This window comes from Siniperca chuatsi, linkage group LG5 (assembly GCF_020085105.1).
Source record: "Siniperca chuatsi isolate FFG_IHB_CAS linkage group LG5, ASM2008510v1, whole genome shotgun sequence".
NCBI lineage: Eukaryota > Metazoa > Chordata > Actinopteri > Centrarchiformes > Sinipercidae > Siniperca > Siniperca chuatsi.
This window is the reverse complement of record NC_058046.1, coordinates 12,769,069-12,786,528: the sequence shown is the minus strand read 5'-3', so window position 1 is coordinate 12,786,528 and position 17,460 is coordinate 12,769,069. Positions and strand designations below refer to the sequence as shown.

At 42.0% G+C, this 17,460-nt stretch overlaps 1 protein-coding gene across 5 annotated transcripts in view; it reads right to left on the bottom strand.

Moving 5' to 3' along the window:
* LOC122876839 (E3 ubiquitin-protein ligase DTX1-like) overlaps window positions 1-17,460 on the bottom strand; it is a 50,528-nt gene that overhangs the window by 17,150 nt on the left and 15,918 nt on the right. For all 5 annotated transcript variants that reach the window (XM_044197628.1, XM_044197631.1, XM_044197630.1 and 2 more), the window contains one exon: window positions 1,189-1,936. In XM_044197628.1, coding sequence (XP_044053563.1) covers window positions 1,189-1,936 — 748 coding nt within the window. The remainder of the gene's footprint in view (window positions 1-1,188; window positions 1,937-17,460) is intronic.

The following is a 17,460-nucleotide window of genomic DNA, read 5'->3' as shown; positions in this document are numbered from 1 at the left end:
TCTGCAAAAACCCTTGGTGCTGCGAGGTGAAAAGTCAGATTTCATCCACAACACGCACACCTGAGCTTTCATTGAATTCTTAAAATACAGAGGAAGCGTCCCTGAGTAGGTCATCCTATGCTGTTTTTATCTATCACATATACCTTTGCACAGAGACCCATCATTTCCCACCTGCTCGCTGTATGAAACAAGGTAATGGTCTGCTATGATGAGCAAAAACCCTATACATTTCCTTTCAGTGACACAGAATTAGGCCACAGAAAGTGAAAGCATGTGTGCCTGGGTGAAGGAAGGTATTATTCAAACATGCAGTAAGTGTGTCTCTCCCCATGAGCGGCGAGAACAAAATGGAATCAAATTAGATCAGGAGAGGGTTTATTTTAGTAAAAGAAAGCAGGATAGGGGACTGAAGTATCAGTTACAACGCTAGACACACTTCTTTTCCTCGGCTCCTTTCGCTGAATCGCTCAGGAGGTCAGAGCGCTCTGTTGAAGCTCCCATTTTTCCTTGATCCATTATTCATTCTTCCCCAGTGGAGCTCTGCCTCCATGGCAAATAGGTTTCCACAGCTACACCAGAGTTCGCTTCACATGCCATGAAACAAAGACGTGGTTGGACGCACATGCACACATAGATCCAGATATTCCACATACGATGTCAGACATTTTCACATCCCATGACACAACAACCACAGCGTAGTGTGATAGTAACAAATTAGTTCAAAGCAGAAGCAACAGATTGATCCAGAAGAGCTGCTGTATTTCATGCCTATTGGGGCCAACATAAGCTCATTATGGAGCAGTAACCATGGCAAACACACATATGAAAGGGATGGGTTCTTCCTCAGTAAAGTCGGGCAAAGGAGAATCAGCTGGACCCAAGGCTTTTTCTGTAGATTCATTGATCAGCACATTAACGAGAGTAGTCATAAATGAGCAGAGAGAGAGGTAGAGAAAGATGGAAAATGACAGAGTACAATACACCAGACACATGCAGGCTGAAGCTTTGTGAAGCAGACAAGCAGAAACAGAGATTGTCTCTTTGCTTTTTATATCCTCTCATTGCCTCAGCTGAACTGAATCCGAGCATTATGTCTGCGCTATAACAAGTAACAGGCTACTGCAGACTCCAGAAAATCCAAATTAGAAAATAAGGGAAATGCATGATTGTGTTTGCAAACATCATTACCCTGGTGGGATGGCTCCTCTGGCAGTGCCCATGGAAATGCGCTGGGTGCCCGGCCGGTTCAAGTTGTTCTGTCCGTTGATGGTGAGAGCATGGTGGCCATGGGTGGATGAAAGAGACGGCATCACGGGGGAACAGGGGAAGTTGGCAGTGGACAGTGGCAACTGCACCTGTTCAGCTTTGGCTTGCCCACCTCCCACACTTATGTTATTGTTGTTGGTGGTGGAGGACGCGGATGTTTGAGACCAGAGGGAGGTTCCAGCAAAGGTGTTGCTCTGCCGCACTATAGTGAGGGTTCCTGTAGCACCCGGGTTGCCCGCTGTCCCTCCATATAGCTTACGCCGCTGAGAGGCCAGAATAGCATTAGAGGCGGCTCTCGTGCTGTTGACCAGGATGCACTGCTGGCAGGAACAGGGATGACCGGAGCTGGCTCCCACAGGCCAGGACTGCGACTTGGGGATGGAACCCATGATGAGCGGGTAGGCCAGGTCCATGCGTCTCCGCAGGCGTCGCTTGCGCTGGCTCTGCCTGTTGGTCTGACACATGCTGTTGAAGTCGATGAGGTAGCAGAAGCCCAGAGAGGTCAGGTCAAGCCAGGGGTGCTGCTTCTCGTAGGCGTTCTGGATGGTCACACAGATCTCCATGTCATAAGGCGTCCACGAGCCGTTGTCGTTCTCCCACTCCCACACCACGCCTTTCCCTGGGGCAGACGACGGCTCGTAGAAGTTCCTCTGCACTGGTCTCATGGTGCCTTAAAGCAAAGGACAGAAGAGAGAAGGAACATGAGGACAATATCACTCTGGTTCTGTCTGCGATAGCATGCATATGACTAAATCCACCTATGTGCCTTAAGTTGACTTTTCAATTATATTTACGGGTGTAAACCATTTGTTATGGTCAGCTACTATGCATGTCTAGGTGAGCAGAACTGTGAAAAAAAAAATCACTAATGATAAATGTGCAGAAGAACAGACCAATGATAAATGTCTGAATTGCCTCAGAAGTGCCTGAATCTTTCAAACTCCACACCTTCAGTTTGTAATGCCGAATTTCTGTTAAAACTTTAAGTCTCAAGCCCAAGCCGAGGTAACCCTGATGACATCACCAGGGTTATTTATATGAACTTTGGAAAGCTCCTCCAGAGCCACAGAAGACATTATGCAACTGTTTTCACAGGCTGATTAGTAGGGCTGCCCCCTAATAGTTGACCAAACCGTTAGTCGATGAGAAGAGTCTTAGTCGACCAAGTTTTCTTTGGTCAGTTAGTCCCCCCCCCATAAAAACGCCATTCAGGAGCTGCGCCTTGTTGTTAAGGCCGGGACGTAAGTATCAGGGGGACGGTTGCAACACTGACCTTTTCTCTCTAGCGATATGGGGCATTTAACCGCTAACTGCTGCTAACTGTAGCTGCTATTTGCTAGTTAGCTCAGTTAGCAGAGTAGCTAGCGGTCCTATTAGCTGACTCTGCCCAGTGGGGAATGCTGCTAGGGAGTGGCACTGGAATGAGCACCAAACCCGGAGCCGGACGAGCGAGCAACGGAACTGGGCTCAGTAGCCTTCCATTGACCAAGGGCCAGACAGGGACCAAACACAGCCTCTGAGACTGACCAGTTTGGCCAGATTGATGACAGGGAATACAGTACCGAGATGATTTACAGCGGCTCTGACCAGGACGCTAACTCGGTGTACGACGAAGACACAGCGGGTTCAGGCGGGGACAGGAGAGACGTGAAGCTGGAGAGGAGTGAGTTTATAACGTTAGCGAGTTAATTTGTATACAGGTATACATCATCCATCGTGTGGATAGGTCAGAGTATTTTGTGAAGTTGGAAGTTATTTATTCCCATGTTTTGAACAATGAGACTTGTGTGATGTTAATACTGTGTTCAAATAAATTAACAAAATGTTCAGTCTCCTTGCTGGTTGTTCTGACACATTCAGAATCATTACCGCTTTCCCATTAGCATTGTCGTTAACAGGCGGCTTATAACATTCTTTCTCAGCCCTGGAACTCAAACCATTTTCTGATGCCCCTCAATTTTTTTTTTTTAAATAATTAAATTAATATCATAAACGTGCAACAAGTCGACTAATGACTTGAACTACTGACTACTAGTCGACGAGGAAAATCTTTAGTTGGGGCAGCTCTACTGATTAGTACCCCTCATGTCGAGTAAACTGAACTTTGAAGTAATTGTGTAATTTGATTGTAATTTTGGGTAATTGGTGTAGTGCCCCTTTAATTTATTTTAATTAATTGATTTGGCAGTAAATGAGATGATACTAATTTAATGCAGAAAAATAAAAATACCAGATATTTTCTGGATATTTTACAGCTTTACAAATGCATAACACTACTCGCTTTTCACCATTTCATGACTCTGTAAACTTAACTATATTTGTCAATAATGAAGTAATGAATAATTGTGTAATTGATAAATAAATTGGAAAAAGCATCAACAGATTAATCGCTGGTGACATTAGCCTGAGGCAAGATGCAATTTTAATTGCTTCAGTTTCAATCACATCAAGTCAGCTAAGTGTTGAGACGGCAACTGCTGGAGATGAGGTGTAACACTTCACTACCTGCCTGAGGGTGCCAACTGTAAAATCAGTGGTTCAGGAGTGATACAAACATAAATTGTAACAAGCAAGGGTGCACACACTAGTGTAATTCCTCACTTTAAGAAACTCTGACTGTGTTCCTGAAATGCCATGCATGCAGTTTGATACACAGACATCATACACAATCCCCTGCTGTCTCATTCTGCACTCTACTGTTCTGTAAGGCGACAAGTAGGAGGGGGACGTGAAGCTTGCAGCTTTGTACCTCTGTCCCTCTGCTGATGGCCACTCAGCTCCCACCTCCATTATAACACAATTACTGTAGTCACATGGGAAATTAGGACACCTTAGCCTATCCATCTCCCCGCTGCACATCAGCAAGGGTATCCAGACACTCCGGATATCACCCCCTCCTTCCCCCACCTAATTTAACGGGTAAATGCACTTTCCCCTGCCAGGGAGGACCAGGGTGATAATGCAGAGATGGGAATGCGTGCAGAGGATGAATGAATGTGGGAATGAGTAGAGGAGTTGGTGGGAAGCGGTAACCCTTCATCCGGCAACCTGGTGCTGGCTCCGGAGAATATAATGCATCAGCAGAATCAGCGAGTCCGACCTTGAGTATCTGCTGCAGACTGCTGCTAAAGGACTCAGCTTGATGGCTAATTTCATTTGGAGCTGCTGAGAACCACACACACACACACACACACACACACACACAGATGACTGCTCAGTGAGCCAGCTGCCCGTGTCTCTCACGTCTTGAGTAAATCAGCCATGCACAACTTTCTCTGCCAGTTGCATCTGTGCCTGCTCACAGCTTGCTTGCTTGATTTCTTATATTTTCTCTGAGGACAATAATGAAAATAATGATTTCCCTAAATGGATTTCAAAATAAAATTCACTGATTTCCTGAAAGTCAGTTTTCTCTGTACTTTTAGCGTTGCAGTGGAAGGCTCTGTGATGGTGAGCCACACGTCTGGACCATTTACCACTGTGGCTCCTGAGGGATGCATTAGGTTCAACACTTTCAGCATGGCTGCGTGTTTCTGGCCACAATCAATAGTGGCACAGCTCTGCATAGTCTTGCTCAGTGATAGGTTTAACACAAGCTTCATGAATATTTGAACATGTGGAGATGTTTTATTCCCAGCCATCAATTTAAACATCTCGACTTTGGTGAGGAGAGATAAACAGTATCTCTCTTTTCTCTTTGAAAGCCTATTAGCACTAGTAATTGTTCATGAGAGCTCTGATGGAGCCTGATGCATTAAATGTGCTCAGCTGAAAGATTTTCTATAAAACAGTCCAGTGGGCTCGGAGGGATGGGTGTTTGGCAGTCAGATTTCTCTCGCCGGTGTTATGTCCCAACTGGTTTTCAAACTAACTGGTTCCCGTAAGCTAACAGTCTCCTAACATATTTCCAAAATGTCAAACTATTCCTTTAAAGTTGAACTAAGAATTCAACCTGTTCATCATCCAACTTTGCTGGATGTTTATAATGTACAGTTTTGGTAATAATTTTACTGCCCCATTTCCATTCCACATCTCAGCAGTCAACATTAAGTACAACACTATTGTTACCAATTGAAATGAAGGTCAAAACTCTAAAAATAAGACCCAAGTTCGAACAAACCAGAATTATTCCGAAAATATTTGCATTCTTATGCAGGGACTTTACAGGTTGCTGATCAGGAACCTTGAGAGGAAAGAGCAGAGGCCACAACAACACAGGAGCCCTGGGGCCTCGTGGGAAGTTTTATTCAAAACATAGAGCCTAAAACTCTTCTCACTGTTTCCCATTCTGCTGTAATTTACTGCTGTATATACCTGCCTCTGCCAAAAAGCTGGGCCTAAGTTGTTGATGTTCTCCCTGTGACCCTTCATGCGTTTCCTAACAGGAAACTAAGCGAGAGTGGCCACTTCCTGTCTGACCCTGTGTGTCTTTTGCAGCCATCTTTCCTGCCCTCCACTCACTTCCCTTGTCCTCCCCCCAGTAGGGTTCAGGGTGAGCTTGGCTGCCCTCTTATATCTTAGCTGGGGGGAAAACGTCCTGCAGTCTGTTCGCCATATGAGGCCATGCTAGGCTCCATCCTTGATAGTTTTGTTTTCCCCTGGAAGTGAAGGAAGGCCTGTCTGAATTGTTCTTTTAAATGGAAGGACATGCAACATTAAATTGCAACATCCTAGACTGCTCAGAGGCCTGCTGCCGGGAAAGATAGCAGATTGGCAAAGTGATGCTTTTATCAGAACTGTTAACCAATGCAATTAATGCACATATTGTATTTCTTATAGATATACAGTGTGGTCTGAAAATGTAATTAAAGTTCAAAGCAGAACTCCAGACTCCTTTAGCAAGTCAAAAATTATGTTTATTGACATTTCCGTTACACACAAAACATTATTATTATTATCTACTGTTGTACATTGAATTTAAATGATCAAATAACTGATAAGAATAAAGATGAAGTGAAACTGTGGCTTTGGCATTGAGGGACCAAATCCACTTCTCTCTAGCTAGAGCTCATCTAGGGAGTAAAACTACTTCACTCCACACAGCAAGCAGTAAATCCTATCTAAATCTGTCATTGAGGTTATTGATGTATGTGTTCCTCTCACACTAACAGCTCTGTGGTCACACAGGAAAGAGTGATGAAAACACCCTAAATGGAAACTGTCGGTGACGTGCACCTGATGTGTTACCACAGGTTATACCTGAGCAGCTGCTGCAAAATGCATCAGATTCAGGCTTTGTTGTCACAGAAACACCAGGGAAAGGTTTTTGTTGTTATGGAAGCCGTCCCTCGGCCTGGGCGTAGGAGGGAGGATGGGGGGTTGCACGTATGTGAACGTTCCTACCACTCCTTTCCATGAGCACAGCGCCAACAGAGTCAACTCCTCCTCCATTCGCTCATCTCACATGCTGCTGACACCAGCTTTCCCCTCGCTCTCCACCGCCTCTCCTGGCTCCCCACCAATGCTGTCTCGCTGAGCCATTCTTCACATTTTCCACTCTGTCACTCACTGGACCCCATCCTGCTCTCACACAACGCTCAACTCTTGGACAGAGTGTAGAAATATGTGTCATTGGATTAAGGCCCACACCACCTTGTAGTTAATGCTTTTCCTCGCGCTGCTGCTGTGGGAGGAAAGGCAGATGAGAAGCGCCCAGATCAAGCTCTATAATATATCCTTATAATTGACAAGCCTCATCAATTTCCCCCGGGCTGCGCTGAGCCTATTAAAACATAGTGCTGCATTTTTACTTTTAACTACAGAAGGAGAGAGGCCAGTAACAGGTCCAGCATCATACAGCTCAGTGCTGTCTGAGAGGTATTTAAAGCTTGCTAATCTATGGTCTCTGCTGGAAAACGGGCAGACCTCGGACAGAGAAGAGAAGCTGCGTGTTACTATTAAAAACAGATAACACTGATATTGGTGTTTGAGAAGTGAAAACCACTTTAAACTAGGGCTGCAACAAATCATTACTGTCCATGATTTTTTCCATTTAATCAATTAATCATTTCATTTATAAACTGTCCAATAATAGTGAAAAACGTACTCGTTACAGAGAGTACTATTTAGCCTATGAACACAGTTGTATGATGTTGTACCCTATTGCTGTCATCAGGGTTATTTCAGCCTGGGCATTTTCAGCTGAAAGCCTGTTACAAACTGTGGGAAACTCTGGTCGCTGAGTTTGAAAGACAATGTGTATTTATCTGGCAGGGAGGGTCTAATGAAAAATGCTATTGAGTTGTATTATGGGAAAATGCAGGATTGTCCATTGTTTTAAAAGCTTGACCAACTAAAAGTTGGGATAGCGCATGGAAGCGCAATACTAAATCACTTCAGCACTACTCTAAACACTTGACATATTGCCATTTTTTTGTTTGGTGATGTACTTTTCCTTTTCTCACAGACAACTAGTCAAACATAGACATGATATGACATGAGGTCTGTTTCCAGGACAGCTGCAATGCATACAGTGTTTAAGAACAGTCAAATTTAGACCATTTCTAGTACATTTGGAGCGACGAATGAGGTGAAACAACAGAAAATGTAAGGGCTTCTTTCTAGACTCACTCATTTGCAACAAGAGATTCACTACGGCAGAGACAGGAATATCAATTTCTACTTGAGTTCTAGCCACAGAGATGCAACCACAACTTGTTGCTTGTGTGAAACACAACTCCATTTTCAGTGGCTTTTTGTTATTTGAACAACAGGGCACAGTACACCACAGCATTATTCTCGCCCTTCTCTCACTTTTACTTTACCTGAAAACCTTTTATATTGTTGTACATTGCCACTGAACTCTCACGCTATGTAAAGCAGAGAGGTTCTCATTCTCTAAAGGGCTGTTGAAAGTAAAAAGCAAAAATGTAATCATGGTATGTAGTAAATCTTACAAATAGATGACAAACTGTTTAACAGTATCCAAAGGCTGACTTTTCGGTTTAAGGGTGGGTTCATCATTTTTCAAGTCTGTCTTAAAACAATAGTCATGCTAACAGCATGGCTCTATGGATGGCAACATTGGTCTGTTGGTGCACAACTTTGGTCCAGATTGAAATATCTCAACAACTATTGGATGGATTGTATAGCCCGACTGATACTGGATTTTTGAGGCTGATACTGATATCAATATTTGGGAGTTAAAAAAAAAAAATCGGACTGGCCAACTTTATCAGTCTATCACTAATGGATTGCCAGGACATTTTATACGGACATTCATGTCCCCCAGAGGATGAATCCTATTGTCTTTGGTGATCCCCAGACCTTTCCTCTAGTGCTACCATGACACTGAAATATTTGTTTTTTAGTGAAATGTCTCAACAGACATTTATGGTGCCCAGAGGATAAATCCCAATGACCTTGGTGAGTTTTCCTTTAGCACCACTTGCAGATCAAAGTTTTCATTGATCCAATGAAATATCTAAACATCTTTAGACTGGCAGACATCCATGTCCCCCTCAGGATGACTTGTAATCACTTTGGTGATCCCCTGACTTTTGATCTAGCGCCATCATCAGGTCAAAATGTGTCCAATGCTTTGGTTAATGACTAAATACCTACAAAACTAATGACATTTCCATCAGCCTCCACTGTACTTTGTGTTTAGGGCTAATTAGCAAATGTTTGCATGCTAACATGCTAAACTAAGATAGTGAGCATGGTAAACATTATACCTGCTAAACACAAGCAAGCTAGCTATGTAATTGTGAGTATGTTAGCATGCTGATGTTAGCATTTAGCTCAAAACACCACTATGTCTAAGTACAGCCTCACAGAGTCGCTAGTGTGGCTGTAGACTCGTTCAGTCTGACAGTAGGACTGCGTGAAAAAACACAGGCCTCTCATTCATTCGTCTCAACTTTAGCTGCGACGCAATGCAACGCAAGGCGCTGTGGTGGCCAATCAAATATCTACAAGCGCACATTCCTGGTAGATTACTTTGGAATGCGAACGCTGTATTTCTACTGTTTATCTTGCAATCGTCACAACGAAAGATAAAGTAGTTGTTGCCATGATTACTTACCAGAGTTGTAAAATCCTGTCTGTGAGTATTACAAACCGTTGTGCAGTGTTTTGGCGTTTAATAAGCCTTTAAACGCATTACTGTTACTCAAACTGGACAACCTGGGTCAGACTTCACTGTCTCACTGGTACCTTATACAAAACGCCCCCACCTATGCAGTCCCCTGCACTGTTTTAACGCAGGGCTGTTTTCAGTCTGAATCTCCACTCAGTCTTATTGAAGACTTTCTTAGTATTATAAAGCCATCCTGGCTGAACCTCCTCCCAAACTTCATAATACCCATAAATACAGACATCCTCCTCTGTCAAAACATGATTTGGCTCACAAGTTTCAGATTTCTCGGTCAGTGGAAGTTGTTCATTTCATTTAATAGTTAATCAACTTTTGTTCTAACAAAAGACCTACAGAGTTGTAAGCAGCACAGCATCAGTGCAGGCACAGAACATGAATTATCATCATATAGCCTGCTTAATATCCTACATATGAATAGTGAACACATGATGAATATGCTAATAAATTCTACAGTATGAAGGAAATAAAATAATTGAAGCGCGTTTGATGTTTTCACATAAACCCCAGAGCACAGCTTGAAAAAAAAAAGGACTTTCATCTCCCAAAAAGGCCTTCACAAACAATAAACCCAAGCTAGCTATTAGAGATGATGAAGAGACAGAATACTGCAGAGCGGTTAAAATGCATTACAGACTGACAGAAAACATCTGGCTCCAAAAGATCTGATACTACAGAACATGAATATGATAAGAAGCCAACTTTTCATTTAAACGCATGTACCACTGAGACTTTAGATGTAAAAACTCTCCTGCTCAAAAAGCGTTGTCATACCTGTACATCAAAGTCGGAGAGATCTGTAAGAGCATTATCTGCTCATTAACGAATACCCAGAGATCAGAGACCATAATAATGAGGACGACAGTCTGGCGTTAAGCTGGTTTAACAGCATTATATGTTACAATATCTCAGCTCCCCTGCTCCTCTCTCACAAAATCACACATTAAAGCTTATTTTCTATACTGAGATGACACTTTTCATTTTCCCAGAATGCAGTTCTTTATAATGAGTTACAGTAGTGAATAGCAACTTGGATTCCCTTAAGCGTCCGTGTCCTCTTTGTCGGCAAAAGTGATGGATGAACAAAAGCGGGAGAGCTGCCGCTGGTTGGGAGGCAGGGAGAGAAGGAGGGAGACACTGATGGAGCAGAGAGGAAAGGAGGGAGAAGAAGGACAAGAGAGTAGGAAAGTAAAGAAAGGTGGAGAGAAAGAACAAGAAAAGGGGATTGGAAAGGAGGAAAGAAGGTCCACAGGGGTAGAGCAAAGGACAAAAGAAAGGAGGAAAAGACAGAGAGAAGAAGGAAGGGAGAAAGGCAGGGATGGAGGAAAGGTGGGTGAGAAGAGAATGAAGATGGAGGGGGTAGATAGATTGATGAAGAAGGGCCAAACAAAGGGGAGGAGGGAGAAAAAGAAGAAACGCTACGTGAGTATGTAGGGAGGGAGGGAGTAGATACTGAAGGAGGCATGTGATGAGTGGAGATTTTCTGCCAAATAACAATAAAAAAAGAGGATGTCTCACTTCTGCCTGAGCTTAGAAAGTGAACACTGCAGTAAAACAGGCCCCACTAATACAGTTTTGCTGCCAGCATGACAAAGTGGTGAAGAAAAGTGGCTTAACTCCCACAGAAACCATCCTCATCCTCAGCCCCTTCAACTCTCCAAACTCTCCCACACCCCGGCCCGGGGAGCTGGCCAGTTAACGTGCACTTGTGCAGCGTTTGCAGTTACTGGGGTAACAAAAAAAAAAAAAAAAGACAGAATGGATAAAAAAATGTTGAGAAAATTAAGTTACAGTCCTGTCCACCTGCCAGCTCCTGTACTGCAGTGAAGCAACAGACCCTGAAACAACCTTCTGACTCTGTGGATGTCGTGACCATCCACAGCTGAGGAGCTTCAGCTCTGCCAAGGATGCTCTCTGACTCACTTTGTGTGTTTACGGCTATCAGTTCGTGCGCATGTGACTTGTGTATGTGTGAACACCAGAAGTGGTACGCGCCGAAGAGATGAGCATGCCTGAATGCGCGGTGCGTGCATATGTGTGTTTCACCGCACAATCGCTTCCACTTCACACTACTTCAGCCTCATCACGTCCAGCAGGAACCTCGTTAGCGTGTCAGCGCCGCGCCGTCCCGTCGCTAGGGCAAGGGAGTAGGAGGCACGGCTCCAGGCATGGATAATACACACACACACACATACACAAACCTACAGCCTTGGCTTCACATGACACAGGCCAGCACTGCCAAGAAGCAATGTCAGGATTACAGTGAAACAGGTTTCTTGTTAGCAGAGAGGAGTCAGTTTCACACAATGAAAATAAAATGTTAACTTGTCCAGGAAAGACAGCAGATCAGGCTTACAGTGTGACAAAACTGAAAACATCGACAGCTTATTTGGTCGATGCAGCTTTTGACAACATTTCAACGTTTCCTTCTGGAGGTATGACATTTGCTAATTTTCTGGGATTTTTGCTTGTTATCCCCCGTGCACTACAGAGGCTTTTTATTTTATCACAACATTTCTTCCCATCCCTGACAGCTGCCAACTGATGACTTCTTATGCCTGGGTGCTACAGAGCTTTTCTATTCTGGCGTCAGTCCAATCAGTCCACAGTGCTGCACAACGTATTAAAAAACTAAATGGAAAAAAGTGTGTGTGCAAATTAAAAAAATCTGATTGTTGTAACATAACAAAATTTTGTATCAAACATTCAAAACTAAGAGTATAAATAATTTTAAATTTTGTGGAGGATGAACCCATCTCAATAGCGATTCACCCTAAGTTCACCCTGACATAAATCATTACATGGTGTACAAAACTAATGAGTGCTAACTTGATTAAGAATGTTGTGTGAGCCTACTATGATTTTACGACCACACTTGTATTATACATTACAGTAAACACAATTCAGTTGGTACAAGTCATATGAAGCTATGGTTTCTATGGGGGAAAAGCTATTATTCACCATGTATCACTGGATTTCTTAGACAAATCTGACTTGTAACTCCTGCTGCTATTCTTCAGACTTTGTAAACATTTAATTTTAAATGTGGAAAGCTCTCATCTGATCAGAAGTAATGTCATGGTTTGGATTGTTTTCATTTTGACATAATTTTCTATTTCTGTATTTAGATTTTTTAGGTTTAGTTTTTACCTTCCAGAGCTACAGATACACTGATAATTAAGCCCCAAAAAGTCATTTTACAGTACAGGAATGCTGCATCTTGTGGCACATTCAATGTTGACTAAATAACCAATATTCTAGTGGAGAAAAAAAAGTATGAAAGCATTGTGACATGTAATACCTAACAAGATCATTGCCTTGTACCTCAGTTTGATTATTTCATAGTATGTGATTTATGCATATATTTGCCATATTGTGACATATATCAACATCAAAAAGTATACAATATTGATTTAAATATATTGTATTGTGACATTAATATGTGATATCAATATTAATACTGTGATGTTTGCAAATCATACCTTAGCCCTACAGCTGACCTTGCATTGCAGACTACTCCTTCCTCCATTTAATACAAGAGAAAGTGACACACACACACACACCAACGTACAAACCCAAAGCCCAGCATGGTGCAGGATTCATCTGTGACAACAAAATATTTCATGTCAGCCGTCACACTAGCACGACAGACTGTACATCAGTGAAACCATTTTCCCTGCTCAGCGGAAAGCTGATTGATGCCCGTACCACTTCAGAGGAGACTATGAGGAATAGCTCATGCAGCTCTCCATCAGATGACCTCTGCCACACCGTACATGCAACACTAACTGCTACATGACTGGATAGAGAATCAATCACACTAGATGAGGTGTATGTTTACTGCACCATCAATGATGACAATCTGAATTTACCGAACAACGGCAACACAAGGTCAAATTCTAGAAAGAGAAATAAGTTTTCTGCATAATCATCAATCTCATCTCTCATTGCGTGGTTTCAGATGTCATACATTTCTGACTCACTTCCATACAACCTGTAGGTGGTTGTGTGGCTCTTATATACTTATCATACACAAAATATGTGGATTGGAGCTTATCCACATAAAAAGGGTCATTATTGGCTTCAATGTATACCCAGAGATATACAAACAAGGATACCAATTTCTAACAAATGACATCATAACACCAAGAGGGAAAAATTGCTCACAATATTACACTTGACAAATAAAGGGAGTCTGACTCATTGAGCTGAACAGCATGCAGTAAATGAGTTTGCTGAGACAGGCTTTTATAACCCACTTCATGGCTGTCAGACACAGTCAAATCTTATCAGAGGAAACGTCTGGATACATTACAGCAAATTGTCACTGCGCCAGACTGCACTGGTCAGCTTTGATCAGCTGCAAAGTGGACATGGTGTGAGAGAGGTCAGAGGGCATCAGACCACCCTGCAGGGAGAGCAATGTTTTATCCATATATTGTAATGGATTTACCAAACATAGCTTCACCTTAACTATGTTCTACTTTCCCAAAGAGTTTTTATTATTAGGCCCAGACCTTTTCCCTGCTGAATCACAAGTGTAATCACATCTCCTCTGTGTTCATACTACAAAATTAATGGAGAGACATTCATTTTTTTAGTATTAATAGCTCAATTATTTTTTACTGCCATATTTGTCTGATGTTCACTTTTCCTAAATTTGTAAGTCTATTAAGAGGAACAGAGGATATTCAGAAAACCAACTCGTGCTTGTCGAGGCTAAATGTCAGAGGCTGGAATAAAATCAGGGGCATGTCCTCGTTGGAAAGTTGCTGTTGGATCGCTAAAAGCTTTTATCGAGCTTAAAGCCTGAACACAGGTCCAATGGGCTTTATCAAAGCCTGCAGAGGTGTAACAATGGTACATTGACTTTGAGGGTCAAAGCCTGTAGAGAAACTTATTTCACAAATCCACTTTTCAGAAGTCATCAGTTCTGTTGCGGTGAAGGAGGAACAGAAAGCTGCTGAAATATGAGTGAAAATGTTATGGGAAACTGTGTATTGAAGGTACTTTTTGCCACTCTGATATTGTAGCATAATGAAAGGTTGTTTACAGTGTAGTATCAGTTCAAGCAGATGACTTCAGGCTCTTGAAGCTCTAATAGCTGGAAGAAACATAATTTATATGTAACTATGAGAAATAAATCATTTATGCTTTTATGGGAAGGCTAATTACTCTAGAACAGATGAGGGTCAACTTTGAAATTCAATTTACGTTGCACTCATCGGGGGTGGGAGGGATGAGATGATTGGGCTTCAAGTGATACACCACCCAAAACACACCATTTTTGGTCGCGTGCTAAGACCTATCTCAAAGATCTGAAGCTCAGTCAGGGCCGAGGCAGTGTATTTAGCAGTATTTTGCCAAAATGATCACAGTTTGGAACATATTGACCATAGAACTGGAAATCAGTAAATAGATTATGCTGCAGCAGTAGTTTGAGAATTTTAAGAATGGTTACTTTTCCTCTGCGGTGTTAAATCTGGTCACTATTAGAATCCCCCGTAACTGGCATAAATTCAAGCTGACCACAGGACGAAACTACAAACCTAACACCCACCTTTTAAGCCGACCAGAGTGTTTGGAACTTCAAAGCTCGTGAACCACTTAAAAGTCCCCCTCGCTTATTGTTACTTCACTTGGATGTTTGAGCTTCACTGTGCAGAATGATGACTGTGCTGAGTTTGACACTAGAAGGCTGTTTTCACATTCAAGTTTCTCTGTGCTCATGTAAAATCTCAGTTTAACATGGACATATGAGCAGGATTTGTGACATCACAACTAGTTTGGAAGCCAATCATGGTTCAATATGCATCTTACAGAAGTGTGATGTTTAAATCCTTGAACCCTCCAGCGCACAAACACTGTAGAAGACATCTTGTGTCCAGCAGTTAAATTTTTGAAATGAAAAATATTTGCATATTCACAGATTCTGGATTTTTCAATGATGATGGAGAAGGAGTAGATTTTTTTAACAAGGTAACTGAACTTTTCAGACACAAAGTATAACTCAAAGCAGAGTATCCTTTTTGCAAACCCCAAGCAATTTTTAATCCCCCCCTTTTTTTTCTTTTTCACCCACTGTTTCATGTGAGATTTTTCCGGACCTGATAATACTCACATATTGAGTGCAATTCACACTGAAAGGACTCCAATTATTTGCATACAGGCAACACTCCAATTTCCCACCTTTTGAAAAGCTGATAGCAGAGTTAATATTTTAGTTAATATTTTAGTAATACTGTGGTGAAGACAAACTGTCCTTCCCGCCTTTTTTTATAGCTTGCTACTGACCCCATGGCTAATGGGGGGTCAGTAGCACACACCTTCAATGGGAAACTTGCAACTAACAAAGAGTTTGGAAGCATTTTGCACTTTTAATTCAAAATAGTATTACTGTGGTGTCGCTGCCTTTTCTTTCCTTAAAACTGAGACTAACTACTGTTTTGTACCAAGTGCTTCGCTGTTGAACAGCTGCTTACCGAGTTTATCGGAGGACTCCAAGAGCAGCAATGATGACCGTGCCACAGATGAATACCTTCTTTTTTGCCGTGGTGATGGGTAGGTAACTTTATTTACCTCATGTGTAAGAAATTTGCGCCACATTGTGCTTTATGGATCTCAATTGCCATAGTTATCTCATGACTGCATGAATGTTGCATTTATTTATTACTTAGTGACTGCAAGGCTCTGGTAAGGCCACACATTATCTAGTATAACTGATTTGATCTCAAGATTTCTTTCACAATCTGAAGAAGGACAATGATGAAGATGACAACTTGTAGCCTCACATCCATCAAGTTCATATCAGATTGTCTTTGTTTTTGACCCTTTAATATCAGCAACAAGATACTTATGTACTTCAGCTCGTGCTTCATATTTCCTTTTTTCCTACAGTGTTTTCTTGTTGAGTTTTTTTCTGGAATAATGAATCTGCTCAGTATCAAGTTCCCTGATGGAAATATCACTGGTAAGTGTTGTTTTTTTTAAATTCAAGCTTCCATGTGAAGTAGTAAATAATAAGCCTTAAACAACATTTCAACCTAAAAGATATTGTTGCAGTGACTTTCATTCTCTCTCGTATTGACAAATATCCCTCTGACTGAATGCATCCATACAAAGGACAGAACAGAGTAGAAGCAATTACCATTGAAGTCTGATAAAAATTCACCTTGAGGCACCAGTGATATAAATCTTTACAGAGTTTGCAAGCTCTCATTAATAATGAAATGTCAGAAAAAGTGATCGTGTGTGAGCAGTGCTTTTATGGTGCAACAAGGGAGGTTGGAGGAGCAGCACCTGGCAAATATTATTCACCTCACAGGCTACTGCAGGATGTTCCTCACACTGACCAGTCACGGGACTTGGACTCTCACCAGGAACCATGATTCAGAAGCACTTACAGGTGACACGAAGATAGGAGAAGAGGAGGGTGAGAGAGAGACTCACATTGATATTCTGCTGAGCGCCCAGGCTGCAAACAATCAAAATAAGAGATTGTTGTTGTATGGCTGAAAAGTAGGAGTGTGAGGGAATGTGAACCTGTTGTGTGCATGCGTGTGCTCATGCCTTGTCGCAGTAATTCCTCCTCTCATTTCCATTAGACCGGACAGCTGGTGACTGCGCATTCAGAACGCAAGCAACTCCATATAACAACTCGAGAACAAACTGCAACCACCCAATGAGCATTACTACATGTCCTGGATGTTGTTATAACACTACTGGCACTACAGCTGCGGTTAGTATGGGACCATTTACATTACAGTACAGTTGACATTAGGGCTGCAACTGACAATTATATTAATTATCAGCAATTCGTTTTTTGAATAATTGAGTTATTGTTTAAATACATTTCTGACTTTAAAATGTCAGAAAACAGTGACAAATGCCCATTACAATTTCCAAGAGCACAAGGTGTCATCCTCAAATGGCTCGTTTTGTCCGACTAACAGTCCAAAACCCAAAGATATTCAATACACAATGATGTAATAACTCACAAATCTTCACATTTGAGAAGCTGGAACCAGTGAATGTCTGGCAGTTTTGCTTGATATATAACTTAAATGATTTTTTCGATTTAAAAATTTCAATTTAAAATT